This window comes from Phascolarctos cinereus, unplaced genomic scaffold (genome assembly GCF_003287225.1).
Source record: "Phascolarctos cinereus isolate Bilbo 61053 unplaced genomic scaffold, phaCin_HiC Scaffold_726;HRSCAF=1367, whole genome shotgun sequence".
Taxonomy (NCBI): domain Eukaryota; kingdom Metazoa; phylum Chordata; class Mammalia; order Diprotodontia; family Phascolarctidae; genus Phascolarctos; species Phascolarctos cinereus.
In genome coordinates, this window is record NW_027556098.1 from 361,412,539 (window position 1) to 361,433,666 (window position 21,128).

Here is a 21,128-nt window from a genome sequence, read left to right on the forward strand (position 1 = left end):
TTGCCTCTCTGAGGAAAGTAAAAGTAACAACAGAATACACAGGGGAGTCTTGTTGGCTCTTGCTTTTGATAGGGAAACAATAAAAGCAAAAGCCATTTCTTTTAAAAAGTTGTCCAGGAAGAGAATGTCTTTCCAAAAAAGCTGAGAGAATAGGGTGCTCCTCATGCCTCCAATATGCAGATGGGATCTCTTAGCAGAAGCTCCATAGAGTAGCTTCATCCACCAGCTCCATGCTGGCTGAAGGGAAACCTGTTTCTTAGGGAAAACTTTAAGGCTGTGCCTGCTCAGCTTTTCTGAGTTTGTGTGTCCCTTTTTTCCATTGTTAAGTCTCTGTTTATCACAGTGCCCATCATCTGTGTTAAGACTTTGGTGTTTTTGCTATAATTCCCGTGTTCTCTATCTTTTCTTTTCCAGGCATACAGTGCTGCTATCCAGTCCCAGTGGCAGTGGATGAAGCAGCTGTGCCTTTGTGTGGAACAACACGTGAAGGAGAATAGCGCTTACTTTCAGGTACAAAGCCGAGGGTGGAATGGAAAGAGAGAAGAGAGTGAGAAAGAAAATACCATGTGAGGAGAATGCTGATTGTGTCAGGCTTCAGTCAGGGTGGGGAGGGCTCCAGCAACTGTCTGTGATGGATTTTGCTCCAAAATGAAGCATTTCCTGACCAATTGGTAATTGTGTTCTGTGACAAAAGAGAAAAATTTTCCTCCCCATGTACTTTTTTATACCCACTTGACCATGTTGAACCCTTTCTTAGAGAGCTCCTCTACCTACTAAATGTTGTTAGATTCTCTGCTGCCTCTTATTCCCAGACAGAAGGTAGCTGGTGCATCAGATGTCTAAACCCAGCCTGGAGCTTTCTCTCTGGATCTCTCATGGCTATGAGAGGTGAGGCTCCTGCATCGTGGGCCTCCCTAGTTCAGATGAGATTATACATCACAGTCAGTGAGAAATCCAGAGGATAGGAACAGGGATTTTCTGAAGGAAGAGCAACAGGAGTTAATGTGGGTTTTTTGCTTATCATTAATGATTGACAGAGGCAGAATTTCAAGGCTTTCACTTTGTATTTTTATGTGCCCTTTTGAGTAATGAACTGTTACTGCCCCAGTGCAACAGGTAGACCCCATCCTGCTTAGGGGGAGCACTCCTAGGTGGCACCTAGTGGTTTCGGTTGTACTGAGCACAAAGCATCCATTTGCCCCATTGTGTCTCTACAGTTCTTTAGTGATGCAAGAGACCTAGAAACATTCTTGAAGAACCTGCAAGACTCCATCAAACGGAAGTATTCATGTGACTACAACACAAGCTTGTCCCGCCTTGAAGACCTCCTTCAGGATTCCATGGTGGGTGTTGCCAGACTATCAGCTGGGATACTTTCTGTCTTCATAAAGTACCATGAAAAAGAAGAATCATATGGCTGAGCGTACTATTTGCTTTGGAATGTTCCTCAGGAGGGGGTCAGTTTGATAAAGTGTAGGCTATTATTCAGTTAGCAGTTTAAGAAATCAGTTTCCTTCTGTCCCGTCTATGTCTTTTTTCTATTCTCCTCTCTTTTGTCCTTTGCAGAAGTTGTTGATAATTTTATATTGATAATTTTAGATCGTTGTTCTCACAGCAGCCCTCTGAAGTTATGTAGTAGGAGTGTTGTTGTCCTCATTTTTCAAATAAGGAAACAAACTCTGAGTAGTAGTGTTCCTTGTCCAAGGTCACACAGTTAGGAAATGTAACAGCTGGCACTTGGATGTCACCAGCAGTCCTGTTTCCACAATGCCAAGATGCCTCTCTGCCTACATGTTGATGAGATTCCACAAGTAGATTATTGACATGTGGCCCAAGGCACTTCCTCTGTGCCACTCAGTGCCAATGATATGTGACAGCTTGCTTTTAATTTGATAGCTGGAGCAGATATGAGGTAGAGCAATGGCAGAGGGAGATGGCATCAAATTTCTCTCTTCATTCTGTCAGCTAGGCAGAGGGAAAGATGTGAGCAGTTTGTAAATGATGAAACCTATACTTGTATTGAATTTTTCCCCAGCCCTCTTCTCTGTGGAACTATAAGGTAATAGGAATTTGGTCTTCTTCATACTCAGTGTTTAAACCTAACTTGTATATACTTCAACAAAAGCATGAATAGTGCTTGTAGAATAATGCTTGCATTGAGCTTTTAACTTTCCCAAGCCCTTGCATGTCCATTATTTCACTATATCTTGGAAGGGCCTGAAACAGATCTATATTTAATCCAAATCCTGTTTATGCTCATTTGCTCTTGAAAATTAGTCCCTCAAGAGACCTAGTAATACAACATGAGCAGGACTGCTCTGTGTTTAAATGCCATTGAACACTTTGCAGAGTTGGCAGGGATAGACAGGGCCCAACCTGCAGTTCTATATGAATTGAGAGTAATAATAACAGATAACACTGATATAGTGCTTTAAGGTTTACAAAGTACTTTTTATATACATTTTCTCATTCGATCCTCATAACCTGTCTATGAGGTAGGTGCTACAGACGTATTTTTTTCATTTGAACAGATGAGAAAATGGGGTAAGTGCGGGGGGGAGTATATAGCTGATAAGTATGAGAGAGAGACAGGTCCACACACACACACACACACACACACACACACACACACACACGTCATAGACCAAGGGCTGTTGGTTAGATAAAAATCAACATGTTTAATGCCAAGAACCTGAGAAGAGTAGACCAGACTTCAAGCATGCAGCAGTATGGCTGTCACCCTGATAAATTCTATTCCTCTTTCTTAACTAATGAGTTCTCTCTCTCTCTCTCTCTCTCTCTCTCTCTCTCTCTCTCTCTCTCTCTCTCTCTCTCTCTCTCTCTCCTCCCCCCTTCCTACCTTTCCCACCTCCCCCCCACTCTCACAATCACATAGTCCAGCCATCATTAATGTAGTGCTTTAAGTTTTACAAATACTTGATCTTACTTGGACATCTGTTACAGGTGATTATCTGTTTGTGAGTCTGAGGGGGTGGAGTCCTAAGATGTGGAGCCAGAACATTTCAATAGAGGGCTCTGAGTAAGAATACAGAAGTGACTTGAAGTGAGGTATTCAGTGGCTGTGCTTTGGGTAACAACTGAACATCTGTGAACCTAGTCTGTTTAAAAACACCTTTAGGGGTTCAACACGAATGCATTCATGTTAGGTGTTTCACTCTGAACAATATTAATTATCCATGGTAGGGAATGATAAGCAACTGCATTGAAATCTCTTCCTAGATGTTAGCTGTAAAGTCATTGCTTAGTTGGAAGGGCCACAAACATGAAGGAGGCAGATGGTACCCAGTATCATCACCCTCTTTCCACAGAATACTTCCTTTGCAATTGTTATCATCTCTCCTCTTCTAGAGAATCGTTGCTATGTTCCCTCCTTTCCAGGTCAGGGGCATCAGGTTGGTGGAGTCATCGGGGTCACGGAGTCACCTGGGTCTGCTCCTCTGCTTGTACTCTCAGGCTGTCATGTTCGGGAGCATCTATCTTGGCTTCTGGTTCTTTTCAGAGTTCTCTTTGCTAAGCACTTGATCTCTGCAAGTGGAGACCTGTGGCTATTGCTTAGACAGAAACTGATTTGCTTAATGCCAGGAGGCTGAGATGGATAGACCAGACTTCAAGCATGGAAGAGTATGGCTGTCTCCCTGATATATTCCATTCCTCTTTCTTAACTAACGAGTTAAAGTTGTATTTCTTTCAATCATGCTCCCTGGGACAGGCACAGGTAGTTCAGTATTTATTATTCTTTTCTTGAATATTCTTAATTCAACAATGGCATTTCCTTACATTATTAACTCTCTACCCCTCATCACATCTGTTCCTACCTTAAGGAAGTCCTCTTCTGGGGGCCTTTATTCCTCAAAATGGGCTTGAACCATCCTGGCTAATAAATTGAAATTACACTCTATCCTCCAATGCAATTGGCAATATACTGTTAACCAGTTCTGTATTAAGAAGCTCATGTGTTTGTGAGATAATTGGGTTAGTAGAGTCTTGAGAGTTTCAGTTCTCTATGCTCTTTCTCTTAAACTAACCAAATTTCTCCAAATCACTAAAGTTGCAAGGTCTTGAAAGTCATATTTAATTGATATAATTAAATCATTTATCTAACCATGATACCTTTGCTATCAGTCATGGTCCAAGAAGTTATGTTCTAGAGCTTTTCTGAACTTCTGTCTGAGTTTTTCTAATTTAATAAATGGTGAACCTTATAGTATAGTTTGGAGGATAGATTTCTGTTCTACAAGACTGAGAACTGAGTATGACTCTCCAGCCTCTCACAGACGGGGTGGGAACAACTGGGTTCTGTCAATGAAAGCCTGTTTTATCGTTATTGATATTCCCACTTTCTTTTATTGCATGTGGATTTCTAATCATTGGGAAGGGAACAGAGAGAGAGAGAGAGAGGAGAGCTGTAAAAGTCAGGTGCTCCAAGCACTTGGTGAAAAGTCAAACCTGCTCTCTCCTTGTTCTTTCAGTCCTCTGATAGCTCTATGGAGAATCCTTGCCCAAGATATGACATTTTCTTGCAGGGGTTGGGTGTGTTAGGTTATTTTAGTTAACTGTCGATCACTCAACTAGAAACATTTATATTTATATATTTTTCTTCCTATTTCATAGGATGAAAAGGAGCAGCTCATTCAGTCAAAGAGTTCCGTTGCCAGTTTAGTGGGGAGGTCAAAAACCATCGTTCAACTGAAGCCACGAAATCCGGACCATGTGCTAAAGAACACCATCTCCATCAAGGCTGTCTGTGACTATCGACAAATCGAGGTGAGGAAACCCCCCTGGTTTTCATTACGAAGCAATGGAGAGAGAAAGAAAATTTTGATTTTGGGGTAATAGTCTGAGAAGAAGACTCACAGAGAGAAAAATAGGAAGGTCACATTGCCTTGAGTTATTGGTGATGGTAGGCCTATGGAGAGAGGGCCTAGGAAAAGAATAGATGAAGGAGAGGGTAAAGCAGTCCTTTTATTTCAAATGGGTCAATATATTCTGGGGAATAGAACTCTGGAAATAGAAATGTTAAATCTTTTCCATCAGACTTAACATGTGTCTCAGTTTCTTCCTCTGTAAAATGCCAGTTCCCAGCCTGCTTCCCAGGAAAGATGAACCCTACATAAATCATCTTAAAGGAAAAACTATTATATAGTATACAAATAAAAAGTTGTGGTAATGTTTCCCATTTTTATTGGTGGTTGTAACTGTAAAGGGGAAATTATCAAATAAAATTCTAGAGAAGAGAAACTAAACCTTCTCCTTATTAGATATATCCCCTTGTCTGTGCTTAACTTAGTATTGTACACTTAGTAAGTAGGCTCCTAAATCACTTCTTGACTTGACAGCAGGCACTCGACCCCTTCTCAAGGGTATTGTAGAGAAGGCTTGTATTCAGGTCAGGATCTATCCTAGGTGCCCTCTCTAGGTAGCCTTTTTCCAGCTCTGGGATTCTATTACAGGATGGATATTAATCTGTCTTACATAATTCACTGCCTTTCCTGAGGTGTGAATGTCAATCTGTATTTTTTTTGTTCTTTTTCCAAAACTGAAGTGAAATATTTCAGGCTCAGGTCACTCTGAATCCATCTGCTAGGCCATTTCCCCCAAGCCTTCCCCCGCTTTCAGACTGGTCTAGGATTTGTTGTTTTGCTGGTGTTGCAAACTTGCCCTCCTTGTCTCTGTAGATCACCATCTGCAAGAACGATGAGTGTGTATTGGAAGACAATTCCCAGCGGACCAAATGGAAGGTGATCAGCCCCACAGGGAATGAGGCAATGGTGCCTTCGGTGTGTTTCCTCATTCCCCCACCGAACAAAGATGCCATTGAGGTGGCCAACAGGTACTTCTTCTCCATTCCAAAGTTATGCCTCCTTCTCCCCTGCTTGACCATGCACCCAGCGGAGCTGCTAACCTTGTAGGCCAAGTCTGGCACTTCTTTTGTGCTAGTGAACTTTTAGCAGCTCTAGTGTTTTCATTGTGTAAACTATAGCTAACATATTGTTCCTTAGCTCAAAAGGGAACTCAGCAATGGTGGGCTTTTCCATATGTACACACACACACACACACACACACACACACACACACACACACACACACACACACACATACTTTAAGCTCCAGAAGGTTATCTGGTCCTCTAAAATGGTAATTTTCTGTATTTTACATTTATGTTTAAAAAAAGCAGCAACCCTCTTCATGCTGTTAAGTAATTTTGCATATAAAGACCAAGATGTTTCAGGCCACAGTATAATTTAGTTACCTGAGCTTTCATGGGGGAGGGGGGTGCAAACACCAAATTGACCATTTGTATATACCTGGTAGAACAGAAAAAGTGAATTGTACATAAAGAGTTTCTGTTGTATATAATTTGCTTTTTTTAAAGATAAGTTTTCAAAGCTATCTTGTTTCTCAGACCTTCTTTCTGTTCTTTTCTCTACATTAAAAAAAAAGACCATTTTCTTTTCTGTTAAATCAGAGATAATGGACTGTGGTTGAAGGAGCCTTGGACTTGGTGTGAGACCAGCTGGGTTTTGGTCCTGTCTGCACTGCCTCCTAGCCCTAGGCTCATCTTTACCTTTATTAGCCTCAATTTTCTCATTTGTAAAATAAGAATAATTAGATTTGTGCTGCTAAAGCACTTTTTAAAAAGCACTATAAACTGCACAGCAATGTCTAAATGTGGCATTATTGTCACCCTCATCATTATGGAATGGTAGCGCTGAAATGTACCTTTCAGATCATCTTATCTAGCTCCTTCGATGCCTCTGCACTTTACAGACCAGAGAGTAGAAGTGATTTGGTCCAAGTCAAATGGCGGATTAGTGCCAGGTCTCCTGCCTAGGTCCAGCCTTCTTTTCATTACATCATGCTCCTTCCCTGCCCTTGTCTAAAAGTGCTGTATGTATTTGCTGCTATTTTTTGGTGGACTTAGTGTGAGTAGCTGATTTCTAAAGTATTTTTAAAACCACATTATTGAGTATTTGCTGCATGCCACCAACGTGAGAAACACAAAAATGAAGCTAGCTAAAAAAAGTGTTCTGCAGATACTTTGCTGCCAACCTGGTCACTCAATGAACTCAATTCCAACAGAGCAGGTTTTGTATTTCATTTGTCTCTTTCTTGGCCTTGTCCTTGTTCCTATGAGAAGCATCTGAGGGTTTTAGTGAACAGTAAGCTCAAAATAAATCATCATTGTGACATGGAGCTCTGAAAGTCATGTGGTCTTCGCATTTTAAAGATAAATAAACAGATTCAGATTAGGGTATAATAATGATAGTGACAGTAGTAGCATTTGTACAGCATGTACTGTGTGCCAGACATTGTGCTAAGCACTTTACGGAATCTGACCCTCACGACAACCCTGTGAGGTAGGTGCAGTTATCCCCGTTTTCCACTGGAGGAACCAGAGGCAGACAAGTTAAATAACGTGTTCAAGGTCGTATAGCTAGTCTGTGTCTTAGGCCAGATTTGAATTCAGGTCTTCCAGACTCCAGGCCCAGTGATCCATCCCCTGTGTCACCTCACTGCCTTAAATAGAAGTTTTAGAATTAACATCTGCCCTTTTGGGGAAAGGGGAAGAGAAGAGAATAAGCTTCTATGTAGCACCTACTATACACCAGGCACTGTGCTAAGTGCTGCACAGATGTTATCTCATTTGATTTTTCACAACCCTACGAAGTAGGTGGTATTATTATCCCCATTTTACAGTTGAGGAAACTAAGGCAAGCAAAGTGACTTAGACAAATGACTTGCCCAAAGCCACATAACTAATAAGTATGTAAGGCCAGATTTGAACTCAAGTCTTCCTGACTCTAGGCCCAGAACTCTATCCCCTGTATCACTTGTTGCAAGTGACTTGCCCAGGGTTATATAGCAAGCAGGTGACCAGTCAGCAAAAGGGCTCAAGTCTCCTGCTTATTGGGTTCAGTGCTTATTCTGTTTAGCCTCCCTGGTGTTACATGACCATGTTTTCTCTTTCCCTTTGGATACTTTCACACTTTCTCCATGCTCATTTACCTATGGCAAACAGTCATCATTTTCCCCATTGTCCAGCCCTATTGCCAGTAAAGAATGATGACAAGTTGAAAAAAATGTTGAATGATAAGTTTCTTAATAATATATTTACAAAGTCCTCTTTGCTCCTCATTGTGATGTGCAGATGACCCCTGAGTCCTAAAGGACTTGGCAATCAAGTATAATTTCTGGCAGTTCCTGCCAGTGTAGAAAGGCTTTGAGTAGAGTCTTGGTGCTAGCACTGTGCGTCTGTTACCCAGGGACCAGGCTGGCTAAGTCTGGAGGGGCTTGTCACCAGTATGGCCACAACAACTTTGAAGGGGCCATGTACTAAGCTGTAAGAGAGTAAGATGCAGTCTGCATTGGTAAAGGGAGTAGGACAAAACTGCAGATCTTTGAAGTATTTTAGATAATTGAAGTATAAGTATCATTAATATTAGTACAATAATAACAACAGTGGCTGCCATTTAAATAGTGACTCATTTGGTGTTGCCATCCTCATTATACAGATGAAAAAAAAATGGATATTTAGGTTGTTACTTGCCATTAGTCACACAACTACTACTAAAGATTTGAACAATAGATCCCAATCTCAACAGATTCCTCATAGAGCTGCTATATATGTGTGTACTATTACATTTATCATCTGACTTCATTCTGTAGCTGACAGAATACTTGTTCCATTAACAGAAACCACAGATCCTTCTCATCTAAGCATGCTGTCTTCATGAGTTGCTGTGGCCCCAGAATAAGCCATTTGGTAGCCAACTATTCAGTGATAAACCTGTCCCTACTTTACTTGGCTGGTTCTCAGATACCACGTCTGTTGCCAGGCTATGAGTATTTTTAGGTGGCTAGGAATATTTCACTGGCATGGCCCTAGGAACATAGAATGTCACTCACATACCACAATGAGGCATTAAAGAAAGATTTTATTCGAGGGCCTATTTATGAATATGCATACATAGCTACATGATTTTACATTTTGTATCATATGTGTATATGTGTGTGTAGACACATGTATGCATGTAATTTTGTGAATGTTGAGTATTCTATCCCAGCCGACTGTGTTAACAAGAAATACCTTATCCCAGACCTTCCCTGATCAGCCCAAGCCACTAATTCTATAAAGACTACTTTACAGACATGTTTGGCTGTGTACTCAGATATTCTGAGAAGCCGTCCATTTCTTTTTTTTTTTTTAATTGATGCATTTTGTTCTTAAGTCCCAGTCATTTTCCAATATATTCCTAACCCTTGGCCAGAAGCCTCCTTTGTAATTAATAGTAATAATAACAATGATGATTACTGATGTTTATATAGCACTTTAAAGTTTGCAAAATACTTTGCATATATTAACTCATTTTGATCCTCACAACTCTATGAGGTGGGTGGTATTATATGCCCCATTTTGCAGATGGGGAAACTGAGTCCGCAGTGAGTTAAGTGATTTTACTTAGGGTCACACAGGTAATAAGTGTCGGAGACAAGGTTTGAACTCAGTTCTTCCTGCTTCCAAGTCCAATATTCTCCACCCTACCAGCTAACTGCTTATAAACAGAAACAGTCAAGGAAAATTGACCCACACATTGTCCATGTCTGACTGCATATGCAACAATTTGTGCACATAATTTGCCACCTTTCTACTTCTACTTCTAAATCCCAGAATGTTTCTGAAGCTAAACCCAGTAAAAGACTATTAGTGGGACTCAACAGTAGCAGCTCATGTATACTGAACACTATGGGGACCAGAACTATGATTTCATTCCTTGGCGGCTTCCAGGTGAAGAAACTCCAGGTCTGCACCTTCTCTGAAATTGACTTTCTCGAGTATCGATTAGTGGTCTCTTCGTGTATAAAGAGGTTGGGTAACTTACCTGATGAACACTTGAAGATTTACTCCTGTAAACACATTGTAAGCATTTTCTCAACCATATAGTAATGTGTCTTTGTGTTATTTCCAGAGTGGAGCAATCATATCAGAAGGTGATGACCCTTTGGCATCAGTTGCATGTGAACACCAAAAGTCTTATTTCTTGGCACTATCTGCAGAAGGATGTTGATCTTGTGCAGAGCTGGAACCTGGAGAAGGTAATTTGATAGATACCTCTCTCGATATCCTTTTGGGTTGGCTTTGTCAGGAGAATTTCTTTTGGTTCCAGTGGGAGGCCTATCCAGTTAACTGGAAGATGATGGAGTCAGGGACATTCTTGTGGAAATTTAGTATTGGTAAATGGAAATACCAGTTTACTTGGTTAGGGAAAACAGCAGGTATATTGGTGAAATAACCTGTATTGACTGTGGTCTTTGAAATGATTTCTCATACACCTTAGCTTCGATCCTTGGCCCCTGATGAGTGCCGTCAGGTTATGGAGAACCTCCAGACCCACTACGAAGACTTCCTACAAGATAGCAGGGATTCCTCACTTTTCTCAGTGGCTGACCGTCTACGCCTAGAGGAGGAGGTGGATTCTTGTAAAACACACTACCAGCAGCTAGCTGAGTCCTTGGAAAACGGTGGGTGTGGGAAGGGTAATCTTAAGAGAGGGAGTACCTCACAGAACTCTCTAAATGTAGTTCCTTTCTCCTCACTATAAAATCATATCTTTTTGACATTTAAAATAGATATAGGTTGGGGAAGGCCCATATAAACGTGAAATCTGCAAATCACATTTTGGAAGCACTTCTTTACATAGTGCTCTACAGTCTATTAAGCACGTTCTTCCCCACAACCTGGTAAATAGATCATTGTAATAATAGGTCACATTTATATAGCACTTTACAATTTACAAAAGGCTTTCTCACAACAGCCCTGGGAGGGAAGGTCAACTAATTGTATCCCCATTTTACAGAGTTCAGTGTACATAGAATATAGGACCAGATTTGGGTTCTTTGTCCCCCAGTGGAGTCTTCTTTTCTAGAAGAATGTTGGATTGAATCCTGAGTCTCTTGTCCTTTGTCTCTGTAAAGCACTCTTATCTTATGCTGGGGGTATGTAGGTTGTTCTCTGGGATGGCTTCTGATCAACTTCAGTGTTTATGTCTCTATAGAAGATAAAGATGAGACAGTCGCTAGGATGTACATCTCAGAACTGACAAACATCCGACTCCGTCTGGAGGAATGTGAGCAGAGGCTGATCAGGCGCATCCAGTCTTCAGCTGGCTCCAGGACTGACGAGGATGGTCGGCAAGACAATGCTTTACGCATCGCAGAGCAGGAGGTCAGCCCTGAGAGTGGGCTGGGAGCTTCTTATATTGGGCTAGTCAGTAGATGAATGAATTGAAGGTTTTGGGAAGTAGAGTGGAGCCTAAAAAAGTAAGCTGCAGCTTTTTGTTAGTCAAAGCATATGTCTTAAGGAGTTTCTGAAGGGAACTCAAGTCTTCTGTAGCCAGTCTTGTAAATGCCAAATTACTTAAGGTAAAGAGTTGACTTCTGCTGAGGGAGTAATATAGAATGCTGACTTCCATCTTATATCTAAGTGGTTCCCTCTCCCTTCGGAAAAAACAAATTTCTTATATATTGTTTAAGGCTGGCCCATTTAGGCTACTTATTTGCAGAGCTATAACTACTTATTTTGGTACTCTGGGCAAGCAGTACTAACTGGGCTGGCAAACCAACTTTGTAATTGGTGAGGTAGAAATAAATACAAAAAATACTTAAGGCGAATGCAGCTGAGGGAGAGGGAATTTGTTATTTATAGTGGTTCCTAGCTAGTGGTTATTAACAATGCAAATTCATCTGATAACCTCCTATTTTAACTAATCATCCTTAGTAACTAGAACTGCTGAAGGAGTACATGTCTTAAAATGTTGTGCCCCAGGACCAAACCTGGCCATAGTTGATTATTCTGCTTGTTAGCAAGACTACTCAGTAGGGGCCATGGCTATTTTGACAGTATAGTAGTGTGCAGAGGGAATTCCTTGGGATGGCCATAGTTGATTATTCTGCTTGTTAGCAAGACTACTCAGTAGGGGCCATGGCTATTTTGACAGTATAGTTCTGTGCAGAGGGAATTCCTTGGGAAGCCTTGGAGTCAGGAAGATCTGAGGTTACCTTCCACCTCTGACACATCCTGAATTTGTCAGCCTGGAAAAATCCCTTAACCTTTCATTGCCCATGGGTATTCTCTAAAACTATAAATTATAATTGACAGTCTTCATTGATAAGAAGGGGCAGCTAGGTGGAGCAGTGGATAGAGCACTGGCCCTGAAGTCAGGAGGACCTGAGTTCAGATCTGGCCTCAGACCAAACACTTGACACTTACTAGCTGTGTGACCCTAGGCAAGTCACTTGACCCCAATTTCCTAAAAAAACCAAAAAACCAAACAAAAAAAACCAGAACAAAACAAGAGGAGTTCTTTTCACCAGTGAAATCACACATCCCGATAGCACCTCCTCCTATTCGCACACAGACACACAAAACAAAATAACATAATTTTCTTTAATATGCCTGATTTCAGTCATGCAATCCAAAAATCTGGTGACTCCAGATTTGAATCAAATCAACATATATTTACTGAGCACCAGCTGGCCACAAGACCTTGTGTTATTATAGTCAGTAGTTAGTAAACATGTATTAAACACCTACTATGTGCCAGGCACTATGCTAAGCTCTGGGAATACAAATAAGAAAAAGAAAGACAGTTCCTGCCCTCAAAGAGCTTACAGTCTAATGGAGAAGGGCAGTACAGAAAAGGAAGTTAAAGGGGGACTGTGGTATGCCAGAGAGTATCTATTCAGGGGGCATGATTTTTGTAGAGTTGAAACCGAGTGTAACAGGTAATGTGAAATGAAGAGTTGGGTGGCAAATTCTGGGCCCTCTATGAAGAGAGGTTTTGGAAGGAGTTTGTTGCTCAGCCCTTCTGCCCTCCATTCAGAGGGGAGAGGCAACTGAGGGTGCTGAGGTGTAAGTATTGAAGCTGAATCGGTCTGCATGATGATGAAATTTCAGGTAATAAGCTTATCTTGGGAGAGGCAGGATGATATATAGTTTATCCTGTACATATCAGTTTTCCTGTATGTATATTTGCACATAGTTGTTTGCATATTGTCTCCCCCATTAGATTGTGAGCTCCTTGAGGTCAGGGATTGTCTCTTGCCTTTTCTTTGTATCCCTGGGCTTGGGACAATGCCCGACACGTAGTAGGTACTTAATAAATGCTCGCCTTGGTGGAGAAAGGAGAGATTTGAGCTGGGCCTGAATGGATGGAAAAGATGTAATAGGTCAAGGGGTATGTCATTCCTCTGCTTCTCTCATTACCCATTAATGCCTGATGAAGAGTGAGAAACCCATACAATTTGGTTAAGTGGAATCTGAAGCACATGATGAGCCTATAATTTTCCAAGAGTCTATTTTTGTAGTATTTCCCAGAGTCGTATTGTCTGAGCTAAGTCTAAACTCTGAATTAAAAAGTTAATTTATATCTTTCCTTAAGGAGAAATAAAAAGGTGGGTGGGGGGAATTAAATCTGTTAATCCCTACTTGTTCTTTCCTGTTATTCATTGGGGTTTTTTTCCTCCATTTTTGTGTCTGGTTTCTGATAGCATACCCAGAAAGATCTGCAGCAGCTGAGGTCTGATTTGGACAGCATTTCTACAAGGTGTAAAACCTTCCTCCAGCAATCCCCATCGGGATCCAGTGTTCCTATCCTTCGCTCAGAGCTCAGCCTGCTGGTAGAAAGGACGACCCATGTATATGGACTGTCCTCTGTCTACTTGGATAAGTGAGTGAGCTGGTACTTTGGTTCTAGGGGCATAAGTTTGGAGCGGGATCAGAAGCAGAGGGTCCCGGTGTAGTGTTCTGACCTCGAATTGTTTAGGAGAAATCCAGGAAGATCTGGGGGGGTGCTGAGGTTTGGTGATCTTAGCTTCAGGTAGAAAACAGCTACAAGCATTGTTTAGTTCATAGCATCCCAGGGAAGGGAAAGTCTAAGGGAAGTTGCCGGATATGAGAGATGTGAGGAAAAGCTCTCGAGAGTCATTTTATTATGTTTCTTTAACATGCCGTAGAATCACTGCGAGTGACGTCTTCCTTTTTGTTAGCAACCAAATAGAAGACGACAAAGGCTTAAATGTAGCGCTAAGCTCCAAAGGTTTGTTTCCATTTTGTTGACCCCTCAGCTGCTTGTGTGGAAGAGCAGTCCTCAGACTCATCATAGTATTCACTGACTTGCTAGACTCACTTTCTTTTCTCCCATAAGTCTATAAATACTGGGCTTTCCACTGTCGGTACACTATAGATAAAACGCTCTCTCCACAACAGCCCCGTGAGATAAGAAAACAAGTAGCATGTTCTATCTGCATTTTATAGATGAGGGAAGCAAGTTGAAGTGATCCTTAGCCAAGGCCCTGTGGCCTGCACGTGGCAGGTAGAGTAACTATAACCCAAGGTTTCTAACTCTGGTTTCAGCATTCTTTCCACGACATCATTTTGTATCTCCTCAGTGTCTTGTGTGTGGCATAGAGGAAGGACTTAGTCATCATGTACCATCGAGGTCTGAGACAGTCCCCGTTGTGGAGACTTAGAGTTATTGTGTCCCTTGCTCCCCTTCTTATTCTTGAGATTGCTTACCTAATCTAGGTGTCTTGGAACTCTTCCTTTCCTTGGCTGGTTAGGCCTGAATGTTTACCCCCTTGGCAATGTTTGATCTCTCTTGGTTCCTGACTTAGCTCTGTGGACTGCTTAACATTTTTTTTTTAATTATGTATTACAAACGATACTGCATATCAGTGCAATCAAACTTGCTTTGCAACCACTTTGAATTAAACAGGTGTGATTCATGACATAAAATGTCATAACCACTCACATTCACTTCCTCTAAGTCTTCTCAGGGTATGTTTATTCATTCTCTTTCCTTTTTTCCTTTTATATAGTTGAAGTTAGTATATATCTTGTTCATGTACTTCTGGGTGGGGTTTTTTCCTCTGTATCATTTCTTTTTATATAGATATTTTTTGTTTATTTCATTAAATATTTCCCAATCACATGTAAAAGAAAATTTAATTATCATTTTTTAAAATTTTGAGTTCCAAATTCTCTTCCTTCCTCCTGTCCCTCCACTACCCCTTGAGAAGGCAAGCAGTTTTATATAGATTGTACATGTGAAATCATATAAAATGTATTTCTATATTAGCCATGTTCTGCATGATTTCTTTTTTATTTAATATTTTAAGATATATATATATATACATATATATATATATATATATATATAAATAATTTTTTTTTTCATTATGGACTACATTTATTTATAGGATGTGGTTGAAAGAACTCCCCCAATCTTCTTTAGCAGAGCCAAAACTTTTCTTTAACATTGCTGTTCTTAGAACTCTGGTAGGGAAGCAGTCATCATTGCTAGCAGTGGTTGAAGGCATTGTCCATAGAATTAAGTGGGTGACACATTCATTTATTTATCCGTCAAGCATTTATTAGTGTCTTTGGCAGGAAAAGCTCTGTGGGAGGTGCTTTCTGTGTCTAATGGTCACCATTTCTTCATGTTCCACTTGAGTCTTGTATTTGAAAGTCAAATTTTCTATTCAGCTCTGATCTTTTCATCAAGAATGCTTGAAAGCCCTCTATTTCACTGAATGACCATTTTCCCCCCTGAAGAATTATGCTCAGTTTTGCTGGGTAGGTGATTCTTGGTTGTAGTCCTATCTCCTTTGCCCTCCAGAATATTATATTCCATGCCCTGCAGTCCTTTAATGTAGAAGCTGCTAAATCTTGTGTTGTCCTGGTTGTGTTTCCACAGTACTTGAATTGTTTCTTTCTGGCAGCTTGTAATATTTTCTCCTTGACCTGGGAACTCTGGAATTTGGCTACAATATTCCTAGCAGTTTTCCTTTGGGGATCTCTTTCAGGAGGAGATTGGTGGATTCTTTCCATTTCTATTTTGCCCTCTGATTCTAAAATACCAGGGCAGTTTTCCTTGATAATTTCATGAAAGGTGATGTCTAGGCTCTTTTTTTTTTTTGATCATGGCTTTCAGATAGTCCAATAATTTTTAAAATCTCTCTCCTGGATCTATTTTCTAGGTCAGTTGTTTTTCCAATGAGATATTTCACATTGTCTTCTATTTTTTCATTCTTTTGGATTTGTTTTACAGTGTCTTGATTTCTCATAAAGTCACTAGCTTCAAATTGTTCTATTCTACTTTTTAAGGAAGTATTATCTTCAGTAATCTTTTGGACTTCCTTTTCCCTTTGGCCAATTTTTCTTTTTAGGGCATTCTTGTCCTCATTGGCTTTTTGGAGCTCTTGCCATTTGGGTTAGGCAATTTTTTTAAAAAAAAATTTTTAATTTTAGGCAATTGGGGTTAAGTGACTTGCCCAGGGTCACACAGCTAGTAAGTGTCAAGTGTTTGATCTGAGGCCGGATTTGAACTCAGGTACTCCTGACTTCAGGGCTAGTACTCTATCCACTGTGCCACCTAGCTGCCCCTAGGCTATTTTTTAAGGTGTTATTTTCTTCAGTATTTTTTTTGGGTCTCCTTTAGCAAGATGTTGACTTGTTTTTCATGATTGTTTTTCATCACTCTTGTTTCTCTTCCCAGTTTTTCCTCTACTTCTCTTACTTCTCAAAATCCCTTTTTGAGCTCTTCCAAGGCCTCGGACTGATTCATATTTTCCTTGGAGGCTTTGGGTGTAGGAGCTCTGACTTTGTTGTATTCTTCTGGTTGTACTTTTTGATCTTCTTTGTCACCAGAGTAAGATAATATAATCTGACTCTTTTTATGCTGCTTGCTCATGATCCCAGCCAATTACTTGAGTTTTAAACTCTTTGTTAAGGTAAGAGTCTGCTTCCAATGTGGAGAATGTACTGTCCCAAGCTTCGGGGGTTTGTACAGCTATTTTCAGAGATACTTATAGGGACCTGTAAATTTTCAGTTCTTCCAAGGTGGTATGATAAGGGGCGAGGTGTTTACTCCTTTTCTGGCCTGTGCTCTGGTCTATTAGTGACCACAAGCACTCCTTTCTGTCCTGGAACTGTGAGGAGGGTTTCCTCTCCACAGCCACTACAAGCTCTACCCCCGCCAGTGCTCCTCCTCACCCCAGGACTGCCGCCCAGAACTGTGACCCAGATCCAAGCATGGGCAAAGCAAGAGATTCCTGCCTCAGCACTGGCAAAGAGATCCCTGCAATCTCCCTCTGATCAGCCACTGGATTCCCTCTCAGTCAGTGGGCCAGAAGCTCAGGAGGCAGCCCCCAGCTCAGGCCACCCTCGGGGAATGGAGCTGAGACCACTTTGCTTCTTTCTCAGCACCGCAGAAACAGACTTTTCCCACTGACCTTCTAAGTTGTCTTTGGCGTTCGTGGGTTGAGAAGTCTGGAAACCACCACAGTTGCCCACGATTCAGTCCTCTGAGGCCTGTTCCAGGTTCGCTGTGGCCTGCACGCCCACACCAAACTGCGCTCTTCTCCCAGTCCGGCACTATATACCTTTCTGATCTACCATCCAGGCTGTCTTGGGCTGGAAATTTGCTTCACTCTGTCTTTTTGTGGGTTCTGCTGCTTTAGAATTTGTTTAGAGCCATTTTTTATAGGTATTTGGAGGGGTTTGGGGGAGAACTCAAGCAAGTCACTGCTTTCACTCTGCCATCTTGGCTCTGCCCCAATATTTCAATTTTTACTAGTTAGTGTAAAACAATTTTTAACATTGGTTTTTGAAAATTTTGAGTTCCAAACTCTCTCTCCTTCCCTCACTCTAATACCTCTTCCCTGAGAAGGCAAGGAGTTTGATATAGATTATACTTGTGCAGTTGTGCAAAACAGATTTCCATGTTAACCATGTCCTGAATTATTTCTTACAGGCTTATGATGATTGACATATTTAGATATTAGTGTTAGGGATTTAGAGCTGGAAGGGACCGTAAAAATCCAACCCCCTATTTTATAAATCAGAAGACCGAGTTCTAGACAGATGAATATACTTGCCCAAGGTCATATAGGTATTAAACACCTATGTCCTCTGATTCCAGATGCAGGGCTCTTTCCCCAACACCACACTATTGGGGACCGGACCTGAAAGTTAACACTCTTATGCTTCATTCATCATTTTTATCCATGACTTAGATTAAGGCAAAGAAGGTATTATCTCATGCTCTGTTGAGTATATAAATATCCATATTCATTCTTTAGCCAGGGTAGTCAACTCCAAACTGAATCTGAACATTTGCTGCTTGTTTAATATTCCAGTTATATCTGTGTTGCTGTGTGTCCTAAGTTTCAGGGGTTCTTGGATGCAGGGTAAATTATGCGACAGAAGTAGCATGCTTTACTACAGCTATTCCTTGTTTAGAAAACAGGTAATATGATCTGGTTTTGAGTGAATGTGGCTATCTTTACCTTGGTTCAGCTATGATACCAAGCATAGATAGCAGTCAAACCAAGAGAATGTTTCACAGGGCCACTCATAGCTGTAACATGTGTTTGAAGTGGATGCACACATACCTCACTGCTTGTCTGATTTCTTTGAAACCACAGTGACTTAATAGCAAAGATGATTCTTTTTCAGATATTGCTGTGAGGAGCTCCTCTTCAACTCAGCCCTGTGAAGTAGTAGAACATCTAGAGTTCAGTGGCCTCAGGGGGAGTACTGGCTCTGGGACCACAGGCGGCCACAAAACCTTTCTGGGCCTTGTTGTCTCATCTATAAGGCACACATAATACCAAGACTATTGACCTTGTAGTGTTGTTGTAGTTGTGGGAAAAGTGTTTTGTATGCTTAAAAGTAGTATGTAAATATGGATAGTCATTGGGACTGAGCCTGTGTTCTCATTGGTGGAGAGAATCTTCAGATGAAGAAACTCTGAAATCGCCTTCATTGTTAGAGTCTCAGTTCCCTCAATCTGTAAAATAAACAGGTTGAACTGGATTATTTCTAAAGTTCCTTCTAGCTCTTAAAAAATAGAAAATGCCAAGTTTTGCTTTGTTTTCCTATAAGATTAATAAAACACTGCATGTGATCTACTAAGGGAAGTTGTAGAGTCCTTGTTCTCAGAGGATAGGGATTAGACTTGGTGATTTCATTGATAGAGGGAACCCCTGGATGAGGAAACTACCTCTCCCAGTGCGGGTTCAGACCTTCTCTGCCACAGCTGGTCTTAGGGAGTTGCTCTAGGCGCTGAGAAGTTTAGTGTGTGTCCAGGGCAGGTTGGTCATCTTGGCTCCAAGGCCAGCTGTCTCTCCATGACATCTCATTGCCTCTGTAGAGTGTCAGTTGTTGTTATTATTCCTCTCTGTATACTTTTCAGAACTTACATTGCTCTTTTCTCATTTATCCCTGGCAGACTAAAGACAGTTGATGTTTTAGTCCGGAGCATCCAAGGAGCTGAGCTGTTAGTCAAAGGATATGAAATCAAGCTGAGTCAGGAGGAAGCTGTGCCAGCAGATCTCTCAATTCTGCAGTCTCACAGGACTGCTTTAGAGGTTAGTCATGATGACTCTTCACCTTGCACATCCACGGCATGGCTTCATTAACATTGTCCAATTGGGACCCTAATGACAGTGATGGCTCTTGGGACTGAAATGAATGGCTCCAAAGGGAGGGAGACTTCAGCGCCTGTAGCTGGAAAGATATGGCCTTCTTAGACCCCGATATTCTTGCAGTGCCCCCAAACCCACAAGACTCATTGGAGTCTTTCTTTTCCTTATTGCTGACAAAGCATATTCGTGTGGATGTTTTGTTATCCAGTGAGCCTTCACAAGAGCATGAGCCACAGCTTAGTTTTTTTCCTAATTCTGATTATAGAAACATCTTCATGGCTTAGCTCCTGAGCTGTGAATACAATCTGTGACCAGCTCTCAGCCAAATGTGTGTGGTTTTCTGTGGTTTCCTTGGTCCTACACAATCTGTATTTCACCTCTTGGGAAGAATATTGAAACTGCCATTCCATGACTAATCATCTACATATTTTTGCAGCGATGGCTCAATGATGTAAAGGACAAGAATTCGGTTTTCTTGGTGCTTGATGAGGAAATTGCCAAAGCCAAAATGGTGGCAGAGAAGCTGTGCCGCCTGACCCCTGAGCGTAGCCTGGACCTAGAGCGGTTCCAAGAGAGGGGGGCCCAGCTGCAGGAGCGCTGGCACAGAATTGGTGCCCAGATAGAGAGCCGGTGAGTAGGAGGGGCTCCCAGCTGCCCAGCTCCAGAATGTTGAGAGTACAAATGGGACAACTATCAGGAAGTTCTGACCCAGTCTGGAAGAGGAGGCTTGGAGAATCATGGGAATGAAAATTTTGGAAAAGGGATGGAAATGAGCTAGTACTACTGTACCAACAAGAAATGCCCATCTCACAGTGAGGATACCTAGAATGCCCTTCCTAGTGGTCAGCAGCCTTCTCTAGACCAGGTACCTCATGAGCTCTATGCTGGGTGCATGTAGGCTGAGCCTATTAAAACTTACTGACTAGAGTTTTCTAACCCATAACATTTTCTTAAGGCCAGAATTATTGTATCACTTTAAAATAAAAACCTGAACCTCTTTTCAGAGATTCTTTTTCATTTCAGATACCATAATTTTTTCCTAGTTTGTGCTGACTTCAGTACCTATAAAATCTGGCATTTCATCCATACATATACTCTTTCCACAAGCTGATTGCAAGCCTTCTGCAGTTTAGCATATGTTCTTCAAGAAACTCCGTAGATGAAAATATGCATCACTCTGAAGCCTCCCTGGAGATAAGCTTCTCTGAACTAAGCTAGCAGACAGCAGGCAGTCTGTTACCGGCCCTGGTAGTTGTTAGGTCCTAACAGAGTTTATGCTTCACTGGCAGAGTCTCTAAGAAACTAGGCCAATGTCTGTACTTTGATAATGGACTATGGGTGTAGGACTCTATAGCAATGGAGGGTTCAGAATTTGTATTTTTCGAAAATTCTAGAGTATACATTATTCTCTTTTGGCAAATAAATGTGCCAATCCCATATTCCATTCTTGATGTTTCGTTTCACTTCTTCATATTACTTTGAGTTCTTCTTTTGTGTGACAGTCAATAAATATTTATTAAACACATACTATGTGCTAGGCCCTGTGCTAAGTGCTGGGGATGCAGAAAGAGCCTCAGAATAATCCTTGCCCTCAAAAGTCTCATAGTCTACTAGGGGAA

General features: G+C 41.3%; 1 protein-coding gene across 1 annotated transcript in view; it reads left to right on the forward strand.

The window, feature by feature from the left end:
• The window catches only part of MACF1 (microtubule actin crosslinking factor 1), a 370,629-nt gene that overhangs the window by 183,025 nt on the left and 166,476 nt on the right, over nucleotides 1-21,128 (forward strand). Inside the window, 10 exon segments of the mRNA XM_078145466.1 lie at nucleotides 415-510; nucleotides 1,218-1,343; nucleotides 4,633-4,785; nucleotides 5,697-5,851; nucleotides 9,990-10,116; nucleotides 10,359-10,542; nucleotides 11,076-11,245; nucleotides 13,570-13,748; nucleotides 19,314-19,452; nucleotides 19,946-20,139. Coding sequence (XP_078001592.1) covers nucleotides 415-510; nucleotides 1,218-1,343; nucleotides 4,633-4,785; nucleotides 5,697-5,851; nucleotides 9,990-10,116; nucleotides 10,359-10,542; nucleotides 11,076-11,245; nucleotides 13,570-13,748; nucleotides 19,314-19,452; nucleotides 19,946-20,139 — 1,523 coding nt within the window.